The sequence below is a fragment of the Aulonocara stuartgranti genome (genome assembly GCF_965226115.1).
Source record: "Aulonocara stuartgranti genome assembly, chromosome: 20".
NCBI classification, from domain to species: Eukaryota; Metazoa; Chordata; class Actinopteri; order Cichliformes; family Cichlidae; genus Aulonocara; species Aulonocara stuartgranti.
The window spans coordinates 26,005,033-26,021,028 of NC_138956.1; the positions used below are offsets into that span (position 1 = coordinate 26,005,033).

At 44.9% G+C, this 15,996-nt stretch overlaps 1 protein-coding gene across 2 annotated transcripts; it reads right to left on the bottom strand.

Moving 5' to 3' along the window:
* Positions 1-1,377: 1,377 nt before the first annotated feature.
* Positions 1,378-15,805, bottom strand: tasorb (transcription activation suppressor b). 2 transcript variants are annotated; one of them, XM_082520221.1, is made up of 23 exons: positions 15,339-15,805; positions 13,850-13,995; positions 13,635-13,727; positions 13,451-13,523; positions 13,065-13,156; positions 12,837-12,971; positions 12,486-12,610; positions 12,322-12,353; positions 10,798-10,903; positions 10,466-10,569; positions 10,115-10,224; positions 9,632-9,704; positions 9,437-9,511; positions 8,413-9,276; positions 7,740-8,050; positions 7,523-7,625; positions 6,472-7,424; positions 4,962-5,084; positions 4,106-4,265; positions 3,894-4,002; positions 3,601-3,779; positions 3,329-3,463; positions 1,378-3,085 (listed from the first exon to the last, which is right to left on the bottom strand). In XM_082520221.1, exons 1-23 carry the CDS (start codon positions 15,640-15,642, stop codon positions 1,848-1,850), a joined length of 5,643 nt encoding a protein of 1,880 aa, XP_082376347.1. In that variant the 5' UTR covers positions 15,643-15,805; the 3' UTR covers positions 1,378-1,847. The 2 variants fall into 2 exon arrangements, with proteins under 2 accessions (XP_082376347.1, XP_082376346.1); XM_082520220.1 differs by having other exon boundaries at positions 1,378-3,088; positions 15,339-15,804.
* Between the last annotated feature and the right edge of the window lie 191 nt (positions 15,806-15,996).

Consider the following 15,996-nt stretch of genomic DNA (forward strand, 5'->3'; position numbering starts at 1 on the left):
TGTTCAGGTTTATTCATTGTTTTGCCCACATTCTTTGAAAGAAAATGCACCAAGACCTACTCTACTTGCTCTCTGTGCAGATAACTTAAGAGTCAGATATTTTTTCCTCGAACAAACAAGCTAAGGGGAACGAGGGAACATGAGTAAAGACTTACATGAATCGATTAGCCAGGAACGAGCAGCTACTGTTAGCTTTAGCACAGTTTAAAATTTGTTATTACGGTGTCCAATTCTAAGAAAAGTAGATGCTTAAAATTATGAAAAATGTTTTAAAATAAAATATCCAATTTAATGCTTTAAAATGTCATGGTTTTTTTTATTTTTTTTAAACTATTTCTGTGGGGATTTCAAAATAAAAGTCTCAAGCTACTTTTTAGGCCGTGCTTTAAATGTCCTATTTTCAAAATAAAAACCTAACTTCAAACCTTTTAATTTTTTAACCTCTATGAGTTGCTTGAAATGATCATTTTTACAAACCTCAGCTATCATCTTTGATTTTTTTTTCGTTACAACTCTTAGCAGCAACTAACAAAGGCTAGCAGCAGCAGCATATTCAATTGCACTTTTTCCATAACTTGCATAGTAAATTATATATTTTGCGTAATGTGTATGTCCCTTTAAAAATCAGTAGAAGTCAGTCTGTTGTTTGTGCTTCATGCTCCAGAACCAAGCATACCTGTATGAGGCATACAAGCCTCAGAACTCCGCTCAATATTGCATTTATAGTGGTTATTTTAAGTATAAATAACCATGTGGAGAAGGTTGCTAAAATAAATGATAAAAATACATCTTGCTCAGCATTTGTGTGACGGGTCTTAACCATAATTGATTTAGCAGGAAGAACTTATTTTCACATTTCCCTAAGCTTCCATGGCACAGCTGGAATGAGGTTCTGTAGAAAAAGGTGCTGCTAACCCATTTCTTACATTAAAAGCAAACAGCGCCCCCTGGCGTTCCCCTCTATCAGATGGCTGATGAGACAACTCACTCATCGACCCTCTTAATGAGTCTTTCGGTTGTGACAGAGTTGAAGAGGTGGTCGCACTCCGTATGGAGCCTCAAAGGATGTAAGTGCTGGAGAATATAGATTTATTTGATGTTATGTCAATGTCAGGAAATGTTTCCTTACTGCATTTTTTTTAAAAAGGCCTCTAAATCTACCAGCACAAGCAATAACATTTGATGTCAGTATTTTAATTCCATTACAGTACTCTACACTGTCAATATTACACTTTAACTCCATCATCCACCTCCATGCTGAAAATTGAACTGTTTGGTTGGTGGGAAGTTCCAAGGCAAAGAAAAAAAAAATAGTAAGACAGCTGGGATTTATCTTTTTAATGGTTTGTTTGACACCGTCATCAAACCCATCACACACAAGATTTGAAATGTTTTATTTTTCATAGAATTCTGGACAACCAAGTGTGTAAATAAAAAGAAAAAAAGAAAAGAAAACCAACAGCAAAAGTGAAATTTCATTCACTCTTTTTTTTTTCTTTAAAAAAATATCAGCCTTTCCCCTTGTTCACAAACCGTTTCCAAACTGGGACAAACAGAACATGATTAATTCGGAGAAGCTGGAAGGCCATTAACATTTGTTGGCAAATATAAATATAGTGGTTTGAACAGGGTCTCAAATAGCTCACATGGAAAGAGTGTACAGACAGTTTACACGACAGTAGGACACTCAACCCTGCCTGTATCAATTTTTATTAATGTAGAAAACCAGGATCCTTATTTTCTGCTTTAAATCAATGCATTTATGACAAGGAAATATATACATTCAGCCAGCACTTATAGTCTCTGGTGTATGGTGTTTGTGTTGCCTCTTGAATCATGTTGATTGTCTATTCAGGGGCATAATTGTGAGAATATGAATAGTCTGTGTAATAATTTGGTGGCCCACCCCTGCCTGCTGGGTAACCCCAAGAGCAGGGTCCACCTCCAGTCCCACCGCCTCGTTCGTGCCCTCGCCCAGGCCGAGGCCATAGTCCTACAGGTGGGACTCCTCTCCCTCGATAACTTCCTAAAGAACCCGGGCCCATAGCACCCATCATTGGCCTGTGATCCATATGTGGAGGCATGCAACCTATACTGCCATAGCCCACACCAGACATTGGATGTGGAGGCAGCTTAGGTCTGAGTACAGAGCCCCCCCTTGTGGGTACTGTGGGAATACCCACAGATGCACCAAGGCCGTCAGCGCAATTCACCTGAGTCCTGACCCCTTGACTACAAGGGGTGCTGCCTATAAGTGCTTCTCCAGTCTTAGCGAGCCCACTGGGATCCACCGGGGCAGGTGGGACCACGCCCGGGTTGCTTGCATTGTCACAAGCTGTGGTCCCTGCAGTCCCCCATACCCCGTCCCCAGGTCCACTGAGTGTCCTGTCCGGTTGATTGGGGGTCCCACTAGTATTCTTAGGGGTCCCAGCAATGAAACCTGGCTGAGCTGCGTCATTACGGTCTGTGAAGGGGGGGACTGTGGTGGTGAGGGGAGAGGTCCCAGCAGCTCCCGCTCCTCCAGCATCCGAGCTATATCCATGACCCAGCATCATGAGGTGAGGGGGAGGGGGAGGCTTGACCTCCAAGGGGAGGGAGGCCAGGTTAGCTAGAGGTCCTGCTGGGGGCATGACAGGCGGGGTTGGGGCTCCGGAAGAAACTGTGGTTGGAGGTTCCTGTGTGCCGCTGCAGGGGGAGGCGGGATAGGCTGGGGAGGCCGTGTAGCTAGAGGAACCCGTATATGATGACCACGAGGCCGAAGGGCACAGGAAGCTCTGGTGGGGATTCACAGGGAAACCTCCCGGTGACAAGCTGCCAATGTCTGAAGAGCCCATGCCTATCTGGTTCGTGGCTTTGAACTGAGAGATGGCTGTTTTGAAAGCACTGTAGTTAGACAGTGTAGGCGTCGTCTCAGGGGTGGTCTGCTGGTCTGGGAGCGGAGGACGAAACTCGTTCTCTGGCGGGGGTGGCTGCGGAGGCTTCTTTGCAACTTGCTGCTTTTGCTCTGGAGGATCTAATATGGTTGGTGGCTCGCCATCATCAGAGTCTAATGACATGTCCTCCTCTTCCACACACTCATCATTCACTACTGGGAGACCAGGAGAGGGCAGAGAGAGAGAGACAGAGAGAGAGAAAGTGGGAGAGTAATGGAAAAGTGGAAAGAAAGATATAATCAACAAATGTGTTATGGCTGCATTAACAACTGTGCTTTAAAAAACTGTCTGGCAGAACATAAATCTTTAACTGGTGAGATGGCTGGAGAAAAAGGCAATTTAGCAAAACAATGAGATTATACAGAAAACATGAACTCCTTTTTGATGCTACCCACCAGTAGAAGGAGGTGTAGGAAGCTCGTTCTGATTAATGGATCCGATGAGACTGTGGAAACCGCTCATAACATCGTCGATGCTCGCTATCACAATTCCGTTTCTGGAGTACTGCAGGAACATCTCAAACGGTCTCTCTGTAAAAATGAGCGTTTTCAGTGAGTAAAAGACATTTGCTAACACAACAGAAATACAATCTTAACGAGGCATGTGGAAATGGTGATTTTGTTTTGTTTTGTTTTTTTTGGGGGGGGGGGGGGTGAAGTGAGATTACCTGTGAGGAAGATGAGGTGTCGCTGTTGTGTGTGCTGAGCTTGGAGTTTGATGAGGCAGTCCAGATCTGGAGCCTGCCGCGACTGCGTGTCACACTCGTGATACGGGAGGAACTCCACTAAATGCTTTTTCTGATAGGCTGTCAGAAGATTCAGCAGCCCCATGGCATTAGTGTTTAACCTTTAAGAAACAACAGCAAAAGCAGTTCCATAGAGAGGTCAGTTAAAACCAGTATGGGCAAACATTTTGATGTGGATACAGCTATTATGGCTAATCTCTTACTGAGATACTGACCTCCCAAGCTCTTTAAGTTTCTTCTGGGACTTACAGTGAACCTTCCACTGCCAGGGGTGTTCAGGGGTGCTCTGTTCCTCCAGGAACTTCAGCAGTCCCTGCAAACGATCTGGACAAAACACACAATACAAGTTCAACACGCAATACAAGCATTAGTCGAGTAATATTTGTTTGGACCTTGTACAGTCCACACAAAGAAAAACACGACTTACCCTGCGTGATAAGATCAGGGTTGAGGACAAACTCATCAGACACCATGAAGCCGCCAGACACAAAGAGCTCATTGTAAGTGTGGTTCTTGACATCGTCCAGACTGTCCACTCCAGCAAAGCTCACTGAAGGCAACTTTTTCAAAGACACCAGAGCCGGGATCTGCATAATAAAGGAAAGAGTGAGTTTTTTTTAATTCCCCAAACATTAAGTTGTTTTTATAGTTTCCAGATTAAACATCTTTTAATTCGAAATATAAGGTCCAGCATTTAAATCGTTTAGCATCAGGGAAGTGTCTGACTAATCCCAAACTGATTCTTCAGAATCACTGAGACCCAAAACAACAGACAGCCAGTGTTATTAAGAACTATTTACGTTGATCTGTTAGTAACTGGCCTGAGATTTTAGGGACACTACTAAATAAACAAAGCTAAAACAAACAAACAAAAAAAAAAAAAAAACACCCAAAACTTAAAAGCAAAGTACTTTTATAGATACGTATATGTAGGAGACCTGGTGCTCTTTTAAAGGAAAAGGGTGCTCACTGCGAATACTGATCCTCAGTTATTTGGTAGTTTTGTTTACTGCACTGTGTGAAGTAAATTAAAGAGAAATAATTCATGATAATATTTTAAAAGCATCCTCGCTTTGCTATTGGCGCTAAAACCTTTCCGCAGCACTATAACTAAATAGAACGTGTAAATAACAGGCAACAAGACGAAAAACAGCACTCTGCGGGAGATGTAAAACTTCCCATTATTTATGTTTTATCGCTACCTGGCTCAGCGGGTGCCGATTCATCCGAACTACAATCTGGATGTGAGCGACTGGAGGGAGGATAACGGGCGGCGATTGTACCTTATGCACATGTGCTGCGATGTCCTCGTTCCGAATGATGATGAGGAGCTTATCCAAACTGCTGCTGTTTTCCAAAAATGTCTGTGGGCTGCACTCGCTGTTGCCAAGACTTTTCAAGTACTCCTTTGTGACAGACAGGAGAGGATGAGATTGTTAGAGACAGACAGATGAATGTGTCTTCTTCTTTTACATATACGAGTACTGACTGACTGACAGATACAGAAAGAGCTGAGCACTAAGACATGAACCCACAGTGACAAAGAGAAGCTATTGCAGCCTTGCACATTCCCACAATGACCTGTATTTGCACTCATGGTATGCATCCCCTCTGAAGAATAAACATGAGCTCTCTGGTTCCAGTAAAAGGAGAAAAAAAAAAAGTAATGAAGAAAGTGAAAGAAAACATGTAAAATGGGCAGTAACAACACCATTACTGCCGCAACCAATTACGATTTTCATTGCCGAATTCTTACAATTTTCTCCAAAATATTAGTTTTAGCCATAAAAACCTGAAAAAGTGCTTTTCCATCTTTTTTAATGAGCCCACACTGCGTGCAGTTTGCTTGTTATATGTCTGATTCACACTCCAGCAGCTAATGATATCTGAAGACTATTACACACGACAATGAAAACAGCAAATGCCTTTTTCTGAAACCATTTGGCATTTTTGAGTAAAAAAACTAAACTTTTTGTTCATTATCAAATCATCACGTAACCGCTGGAGCTCGGTGTAACATTGTTAAGTAGTTCTTCCAAAATGGCAGCAGTTTAGATGTCAACTAGGGGTGTTAAGGATTGAGGACAGTGTGCACTCATTAGTTAATGACTACTCACAAGTCGTTAGCCAATGAGCAAACCCTGGATATCCTCCTTCCTGACCCTAATAATGACCATAATTTATAAAATGAACTTCACAGTTTATTAGACGTGACCTGGAAATCATGCCTGAACAGATAAACCCATCTGAGGTCACAGAGCAATGTAGCCAAGAGCTATTTTCCCATTGACTTCTACACAGCATGTAATCTTTTAGCAGTCAGAAGAATTGCCCTCTGCTGGTTATTAGAGAAAATGCATGTTTAAAGCACTGATGTTTGCTGACCTGGAAATGACATCCATCTTTTTATACTATAACTGATGATGATGACTGTGACATTTAAGCAGTGAAATATTGGAAATCCTAGACTTGTATAGAAAATAACTATGCCACTGTTTTCTTTTTGTTTGTTTTTTTAAACCTTTGCAGATTTACAGACTCTTTCCACCTCTTATTTATATTTTGAGATGCCCCCAAAACAGATGCAAACACAAAAAAAAAAAAAAAAAAAAAAAAAGATTATTTCTGCTTTTATCTTTCAACTCAATTTCCTCAGCGTCATTTTTATTACTGTCTGGCTTTTTACTGACTGACTGTATTGTAGCTGCAATAGGTTCAGCTGCAATGAATTATTTATAGAATCCTGTGGTTAATCAATAATCTTTACAAACATAATGACATAATGCATTGTACCTTGATCTCCTTGCAGACAGCGCTCTCCTCCCCCTCGTCTCCAGAATAGATGTAAAATTTAACTGTATTCTTGGTAACGTCCTTAAAAATCTCCACCAGGCTGCTGAAAACTTCGGGTTTCAATTGACCAATCAGGCTGCCGGCTAGCAGCCCAGGCCCACTGCCAGAAGCTGCGCCTGGGTTTTGTGAGTTCTGCTCCGGAGACTCCGCTGTGACTTGAGAAGGAGAGTAGACCTCTCCCCCCATCTCTGCTGACGGGGCTTCCGATTTAATCTTAGTGGATGTCATCTCTTTGATGGTGCTTGTTTTACTGCTCTGTGAGGAGACGGTGCTCTTTGACAGAGAGGGCTCTGCTTTCGTTTTGGTGGTCGGGATGGGGGCAGGGGGTGGGGTAGTAAGATTAGATGGTGTCAATGGGGGAGGTGGAGAAGTGACCTTGGAGGGAGCAGGTGGGGCTGGGATCAACTTGTCCATCTTCTCGCACAGCGCTTTGACGTGCCCCTGAATGGGGACAGGGGAGACGTAGGGCACAACGAAGTGTGAGAAGCAGCTGCTAGACACCCAGCAGTGGCGAGGAGGCAACCGCGGAGGCAGCTGCGAGGTATAGTTGATGTGTTGTGTGTGCATGATATTTTTAATGTCAGAAGATAGGCTATGGATTTCCTGATTTAGTATTGTGTCCAAGCTGATGGAGGGCCTGAATGGAACTTCCTCTACAGCAGGTAGCGTGGGTTTAGGCATCTTTTTTACTTCCACAACGGCAGGCGTTTTCGGCTCTGGGTCAACGTCTGCCGCTGGCGCAGCCACTGGCACAGGCTTTGGCTCAGGCTTCAGCTCGGACTTCAGTTCGGGTTTCAATTCAGGCTTCAGCTCAGGCTTCGTCTCGGACTTCAGCTCTAGTTTTGGCTCGGGCTTCGGCTCGGGCTTCTGCTCATTAAATGGCTGCGCTTTGTCTGAGGAAGCCAGATATGAAATTAGTCACGGTGATGCCTTGTTAGCACAAATATGCCTCAAAGATTGATGACTGTGTGAACTCATTGCTTTCAGGTACCTTCGTTGGCGGGGATATCCCAGGTTGTGTTTTCTGATGTGCATTTTTGCTCTGGTGGGGAGCCCGGGCTGAATGGACTACCTGGGCTACAGTCCATGTCCTCCTGCACAGAGAGAACACACCAGTAGATATTTTTAAGTACAATAAAATACTTATTCATCTTTGGATAGGAAAAAATATTCCAAAATAACAACCCTATCAGCTGTTTACATCTCACCTCGGCGTAGTTCGTTTGTGACGGAGGCTCGTTTTGTTTCCTATGGTCCGGGTCGTGGTAAACGGGTTCCACCCTTCCTGAACCTGTTGATGGTTCACCGTGGTTTGAGTCTGCAGACACTGAACCCTGAGCCACAGCTTTATTGAGTGTGGCCAGGAGGATCTTGAGAAGGCGTTGGGTCTCGCTGACGGCTGAGGTATTGGTGTTGCCACGGGCCCTTAGGTCGGTGTCATAGATCCCCATGCTCTCCATCACTGCTGTCAGATTTTCGTTCTGCCCACCCTCATCCACAAGGTCGTCCCCTTGTGCACCTAGTGGGGCACAAGTAAGGCAGATAAGTTAGCAGTAGTGCACGTTTTGAAACTGCAATACAGATGTGCCAAAATAAACTTGAGGTTATTCGGAAACCCTCTCATCATTTCATCACATAGGTTATTTTTCAGCTTTAGGATGTTCTTCTCAGTATGCACAGATATTCAAACAGCCCCCTGGGTTAGCAACAAAAAGACATGCATCTTGAAATGAACCTGTTTAAAAATGTATTGAAGTTATTCAATTCCTGAGAACTAATCAGACTGTTGTGAAACGAATAAAATATTCATTCATTCAATTGGCTGTGACTTAAATTCTACGACTGAAATCTGGCTCCACAGGTGATCGCAGCGCGCCTCACCTCTGCTGGGTTCTCCGTTGCTCAGCTGATCTGTGCGTTGATGTTTGTTCGCGCCTCCTCTCTCGTCCCCTTCAAATTTCCTTTTCAGACTGTTGGCATCCCAGGCGCCGTCCTCCCCCCGATCCTTCCCAGGATCCTTCACGAGTGCCTTCTTATGAAGCTGAATTAGCTTAAGCAGCTGTTTCATTTTGTCTTTATCGTACTCGTTCTGGGACAGCCGCAACCTCTGCGGCTGAGGCTGGGACTCATCGTGGGGCTTGTGTTGCAGCTGGGCTCCGTTTGAATGGGCCACCCCTGGCCTCCGTCTACTACTGCTACTAATACTACTGCCGCCGCTGCTGTCAGTCGGCGGTTTTTCCTGGGCTGGCCTTTCTGTAGGCGCCCTCTCCTGGGACAGCCTTTCTGAGGGTCTCTCTGCTCTGTCCGAGCCCCTGTCCGAGCCGCCCCAGTCAGAAACAGGGCTGTATTCCACTGGGGCTGGAGCGGGTGCGGGTGCAGGGTTCCGTATTCGTTCAATGATGTCCTTTGCCTTGTTCAGAGGTAAAATATAGTTTGCGGGGTTGTGAACGTACGATCGCAGCACAGCATCCATGTTACATTTGGGTCTGGGTGCTGTGACGGGGTTCGTCCTTTCATTTACATTATATTTGTAGTCGGGTAGGATGAATGGACGCACTGTGCCTGAATCCATACGAGTTAGGTAATCGGTGGCCTGACGCTCCACCCCAGAGCTCAGGTCCTTGCCTGGGTTTGGGCGCAACTTGAACAGGCCGTAGTGCACTGCGGGGATGAAAGACTCCATGGATGACAAGAAAGCCGGATGAGGCTCCACCGTCAGCGGCTCTGGCTCGAACAGCCTCGATGCTAAGAATGAGGGGGAAAAAATGCATCAGAATCGTGTAAAAACCGGCATGACAAAGATAACAGCGATAAACAAAAATGAAATATTCTTTAGCGTTGCACGGAGATGCTGGCACTCGGGATCAGTCAGAAAATGCATGTAGAGACAATGAATACGACTTACAGTACTTGACGATCATCCTTGGCTCCTGAAAGATGAATAATGCTTGCAGGTTCTTCTCTACCCGCCCCCGCCGCTCTAGAAAACAAACAGAGAACCTTTTTAAAACTCAAACTCTCACCGGAGGCAACAAGTAGGTGTTCAACTCACACAACAGAGAATTACAAGAGGAGAGTGGCAGATAAAGCTTTCTGGCACCTTTGGATTCAACCATCTGAGCCGAGGACAACAGGAAGAGAAAGCCTTTATCAAATAAGGACTTCACCAGCACCTGAAGAAGAAAAGCAAAAGCTGCAGTCAGAACATCAGGGAATAGATCATTATCGCACAATGGGAGCAATCATATTAGCAGTCTGTTTCTGGACAGGATTTCATTTGCTCAGTGTGTAAATGAGTGCTAAACTGACAGGTTTATGCCATTTGTTTAAAATTACTGAACAAAATAGAACAGGATTAGCACGGCAGCTTGACAGATGACATCCCTACACTGTTTTCTAAGCAATGAGAAAATGGAACTGTTTATGAAACGAGATCCTCCTTAATTGTATCAAACAAATGCACAGAAATGCAAAGTTGTCAAAACAGAAAGGAGCATTTTATTTACCTGAATATTGTACAACCTGAGAATGTTGTGTTTATTTTGCTGAGAGAACCTGGATAAACTGCAGGTATGTGACTCACCATCCGGTCTCTCTCCAGTTTGTTGACCAGAGCGGCCAAGCTGCCGCTGGTTGGTTTGCCTTTCCCGTCCACCACCTCAAACAGGCTGCAGGACATCCCACACTTCATAACTGCAGACAGAAATAAGCAGGCGGGAATGCGTTACTCGGAACTCAACATGTAATCATTTATGATACACACACACACACACAAAAGCTACTTTACTGAGACAGCCGGGCTTCATGATGCATGAATGCTTTTAGAAAAGCTTTACAGAATTTCAAGTAATGCACAACCGCCCACATGCCAGGGGCCATTATGATCATTATGAGAGGAAAAAAAGGGAGAAACAAATGTGTGTTCTGGACTAACCTTCCCGTGAGACGCTGTAGGTGTCCCAGGAAAAGAGCACTGAGGGAATCTTTCGCTTCACCTGCTCTAGCTGCATGCCCCGATTCACCTCCAACTTCTCAGGCCTGCACCGGGGCACATGTTACATTATTAAAAAACATACAACAACAAGAACAACAAAACAGGACATTGTAGCTTTTTCTCCTCTCCTACAAATTATGCAAAGAGTTAAAGTTCAGCACATAAAAAACCTTGTGTAGCAAAGAGTGTCCTTAATGATTAACAAAGAAAAGTCCAGTTTCTCTGTGGACCTTTTGTTAAGACTTGCATGAGAGGGGAAAAAGTTTACTCACAGTTTGAAAGGAAGGTAAGGACGCAGGGAGGATCGTAAACAGATGGGGAACAACTCCTGGCCCTTGTTCACTAGTGGACCACTCCACACAGTGTAGCAGCTCTTCCCTGCAACAGGCAGAGGTCAAACATCAGTCATTCTTCCTGAGACTAACGTGAGCGGGATAACTGAGAACCTACACAGACATCAGTCAAAGGAGCTTGCAAAGAAAAGCGTCTGGACTTCTTTAAGTTGCTTGAAGACGTTTCACCTCTCATCCGAGAAGCTTCTTCAGTTCTAAGGTCAAATGGTGGAGAGTCCCAGATATAAACCTAGTGGGAGTTTCCCCCCACAGAGGGACAAAAGGACCCCCTGATGATCCTCTAATCGCCTGAGCCACGGTGTGAAACTGGGTGTGGGTCCCAATCAGCCAGAGTTTCGGGTGAGTTCATTGTGAAACCTGGCCCCACCTTATCATGCAAATTCCTGAGGTCAGCTGGCCCAGGATGTGAGTGGGCGTTAAGGCGTCTGGGGAGGGATCTCAAAACTGGATTATAGATGGCAGAGAGTTGGTGTCGTAAACCCCCGCCTCTGTTCAAAGATGGTCGCTCACAGTGGACATAGATGGCTTCTTTCACTCCTCTTTCAAACCATCTGTCCTCTCTGTCCAAAATGTGAACATTGGCATCCTCGAAAGAGTGTCCTTTATCCTTAAGATGCAGATGCACTGCTGAGTCTTGTCCTGTGGAGGTGGCTCTTCTGTGTTGTGCCATGCGCTTGTGAAGTGGCTGTTTGGTCTCTCCAATGTAGAGGTCTGAGCATTCCTCGCTGCACTGTACAGCATACACCACATTGTTAAGTTTGTGTTTTGGCGTTTTGTCTTTCGGGTGAACCAGTTTTTGTCTGAGCGTGTTGCTGGGTCTGAAATGCACTGGGATGTCATGCTTGGAGAAAACTCTCCTGAACTCTCTCAATGAGCACACCCGAAACTCTGGCTGATTGGGCCCCACACCCAGTTTCACACCTTGGCTCAGGCGATTAGAGGATCATCAGGGGGTCCTTTTGTCCCTCTGTGGGGGGTTACTCCCACTAGGTTTATATCTGGGACTCTCCACCATTTGACCTTAGAACTGAAGAAGCTTCTCGGATGAGAGGTGAAATGTCTTCAAGCAACTTAAAGAAGTCCAGACGCTTTTCTTTGCAAGCTCCTTTGACTACGATGACCTGGATGACTGAGAACCTTCACAGACATACACAGACATCAGGCATGATACTTCATAACTTTTTGTAACTGCTGCCTCATTTCAAGACACATTTGGTGTCTTAAAAGCTAGCAGCAAGACACATGAACCATGTATCTTATAGCCCCACTTCAGTATTTGTTTATTTAGCCTAAGTCATGTAATAGCACATCATAGATTTTTCTCTTATTGCACAGACCCACTTCATATATTATTACGTTTACACACACGTGGCACTATTTTAACACAACACAAAAGAAGCCAATTTCTTTGATTACATTTAAGAAAAGCTTAAATACCATTACCTTTACTCCCTTCAGAGGAAATAGTGTTAAACCTGTTAAAGAGCAAAACATAGAGGCTGTTTACAAACTCAGCGGAGATGTAATACTTTTGTTTTGTTTTTTTAAAAACTTCAACGGCCTAGAAATGCTTTCTGGCTTTTACCATTTCCTGCGGGATTACGTACCTGTGTGCAGCCATAGGAGTTGCTGCAGCTTCCTTGCCTTTGTACTGAAAGGAAACCACAGCGTAGGGGCACACGTGCCTGGGCCGCGCTTTGATCTCATCAAATGCAAACTCAAAAAAATATTGCTGCAACACACAAATGAAGATGGATTAAAACACAGCACTAGATCCCAACAACAACTGCGCAAGATTACACAGGAAGAACCCAGCTACCCACTACGAGCAAGCATTTGCTGAGAGTGGGGAGGAAGAACTTTCTTTTAACAGGAAGGGACCTTTTAGAGAACCTGGCTAACGCGCGACGGAACACCAGATTAAATAAACAGGGTAATAAAGAGGAACCAGCACTTACCTGCGTGAGCTCAAAAGCCCTGTAAGACAGCAGAGATGTAACCCTGTTGGCACTTTTGGACAAGTGACAGTCAAACTTGGGTGAAGATTCGATTGCATTCTTCGGCGTGTTCTCGTGGATGTGCTTTATTCGTCCCTGAGAGACAAAATGCAACTACTGACTCAAAGTCCAAATGGAAACAGAGAACTGTCAAAGCTCTAATGCAAAACACAGATAAGGTATTCATACCCTCATAACTTTAAAAATGATCATGTCTCCAAACGCGCCCACTTCAAAAGGATTGATTTGTAACAAATCGGAATATTTGGAGAGGTAAACACCTACAAGGATTACAAAAAACAAATTAAGGGAAAACATTTCTAATAGGCTACGTTTATGTCAATTACTTGCTGATGCTTGTTAATATTACTTAGAAACGATGTATCCGAAAACAAAGTATGTAATAAACATTGGACTAATATATTATTGCATATGTAAGAGCCATTACCTTAGACTTCAGAGGCAATTGTAAAATGCTTGTGAAACTTGCAGATAAGTAAAATAAAAAGGAATTCGACTAATTATTCTGCAAAGCCCATTTTCATATAACAGCAACATGGGAGCACCCGGCTTACCCACTGATGGATTTCCTAGTGTATTAATCTTACAGTGTCCAACTGATAAACCCTTCTCACAGATCCACTGGAGCTGGAAAACACAGAACAGGCAAAGCTCAGAAGCAAGTCAAAAACCTCCGCGCCTTCCCAATTTGTCAATATCCTTCTGCATATATGAGTGAGGTTTTGCCAGCAGGCCAACCTTGGATTTGTCTGGGAAAAGGAAGCAGTACGACTCAGCGAGTTCTTGTTCGGTCCGCCCCTCTTGCTTCATCTCTCTCCGCTTTTCTATGAACTGACGAAGAAAAGGCGAGCAGACAGTAAATTAGACACGGGGGCAACCTCGCAATATTTAACGTTTCTTCAGCACAGCTATTTAAATTGCCTGCCATTTTATCCAGAAACTTGACGACTGACCTCCTTCTTCAGCAGCTCATTGTGAATTAGCCTGGCCTTGCAGTAGGTGAAGGTTCCTCGCGATGATGCGTCCAGGTAAAACGAGGAGATGATCTTCACGAGGTCCTCAAACTCCCGGCTCTCGGGGGGGAGAAACTGGTACAAGCCTGCACACAGAAGCGAATCAGCGGATTAGCATTTCCCATCTGCAGTTTGCAGGACTGAGCGAATGAGCAGAGGACGATCCCTTCGAAAAGTCACATTTTAAACTCAAATTTAACCTGCAGGAGGCAGCCACATCAAACTGATAACCAACCATTTCCCTCGATTAAAAGACAACCTCGCCGTAAGACTTTAAGTCTAAAGCGTACGGTTCCTTCTTAGGCTTTAGCTGAATATGAATGTCACGTGTTATCATTTGAAATATTAAATATACAAAATAACCATGGGCATTCGATGGTGCACGTAACACCAGTGACCAGTGCTTTTTTTTTTTTTTTTACAATCCTGGCAGCTACACTGACACAGTGGATGAAGTCTAGTACCTGCATTTATTTACATAAGGTTTATCAAGTAATCCAAACTCATGCAAAGAAGTGAAACCATGACTAGCAGACAACCTGAATGAAATGTCAACATCCTCAAGCCTGTGTGATAAGAGTAAACCTCTCCACTGTAAGTCAAAATGACAAAAAGGCTGGAGACGGGGTACTGGGGCAGCCCAGTGTACCTCATTGCTGTTAGGAAACTAACACACTTTATAAATTACTTATGCAACCTATAGTGCTAGAATAATTCCACTTCAACAGGACTTTGCATATATCCAAATAACAGATGCTCCACAGCATAGTTGTGGAAAATGTAACCAACAGTGCCCATCCACCTTTCTGCAAGAAGGAAGGGGAAGGGCGGGTGTAACGTAGGTAGGTGGATGCACAGAGTAATGCTCTCAGGGGTACTCAGGTGAAGTGCAAAACTGATGCTCTGAAATGCCAGCGACATCAAGCTGGGTTAAGGGGTGGGCAGCCCCACCAAATGAACCATGGTGCTATGAAAACACTCCGGGATGGACGTGTGGGGTGGATAAATCCGTGCCCTTCACTGAGGTCAAAGAGACACCCACATGTTGTCAGGTGATGACTGCAAACCACTCATGACTCCTGCTGTATTACTAAACAGTACTACGGTGCCGGGTAGGGATGAGGAAACGGAACATGGTGTGCTTTCAGATGGCCAGTCTTTCAAAGTGGCGCCTTCGCTGCCCGCTGGTTAACTTGGACTACCACAGCTAGCGGCATGCCTGCAAACAGACGCTACGCCAACCGACATTATTCGCCTGCTCAAACTGCAGCATGGTAATCTAGCCCGAAACCGAAATGTTCGCAAACCTTTAGCTAAACCAATATAACTGGCGAAAGCAAGTAGCTAGCTAGCAGGCTAGCAACATGCAGCAGCAGAATCATGAAAGACAGGACAGGCTCTGTTCAAAATAGCTGCGATATGGCACCACCTTTCCGTTCGCGAATCTTCCTCGGGATTTGGAAATTTCTCCGTGGCAGCTCATCGGTCGATCTCTGGGCAGGCAGAGGAGAACTGCTGAAGCTCCGAGCGTCCGCCTGCATGCTCCTCCGCCGCTCAGGGGCTTCTTGTTCGGGCATTACACTGTCTCCACATCCAGGCTGATCGCCATTTTGGTTGGCTGTGGCCGAGGTGGCGGCTGAATTCTTCTGGGGTTCGCCACCTTTCGGGTGGAGATCCGTCGTCTCGGTATAGTCTGAGTCCCTTTTTCCCACCGCGCTGGGGTTCAGGGCCATTTTCGGGCACCGTGCACGTATTAAAGACAATGTAGCTCTGACGATTACGGCGCCGCTGTACACACACACTCTCCTCCTCACCCAGCCTCCGCCATTGTGAAAATGACGTACACGGTCTTCTCCACCACTGCAAAACGCTGCCGTCACTGTTTACATACGAGGGAATCCGCGCCACCCAGCGACCGATAGGCGTACTGCAACACATGACGCGGTGACCGTCCGTCTGATTGGCTGTGTGTGGAGGGAACAGGATGGCAAAAGTGAAACTATTTCTCACATTAAATAAAAGAGAAAAAGAAAGAGGATGTGAAACACCGCTTTGGAGCTGTGAAAGCCCTGACAGTGTGACTTATG

Coding starts and splice junctions, on each gene's coding strand:
- tasorb (XM_082520220.1), bottom strand. CDS start 15,642: ATGGCCCTGAACCCCAGCGCGGTGGGAAAAAGGGACTCAGACTATACC. Junction 12,611..12,836: donor GGGCTTTTGAGCTCACGCAG/GTAAGTGCTGGT, acceptor TGTGTGTTGCAG/CAATATTTTTTTGAGTTTGC. Junction 10,570..10,797: donor CCTTACCTTCCTTTCAAACT/GTGAGTAAACTT, acceptor GCCCCGGTGCAG/GCCTGAGAAGTTGGAGGTGA.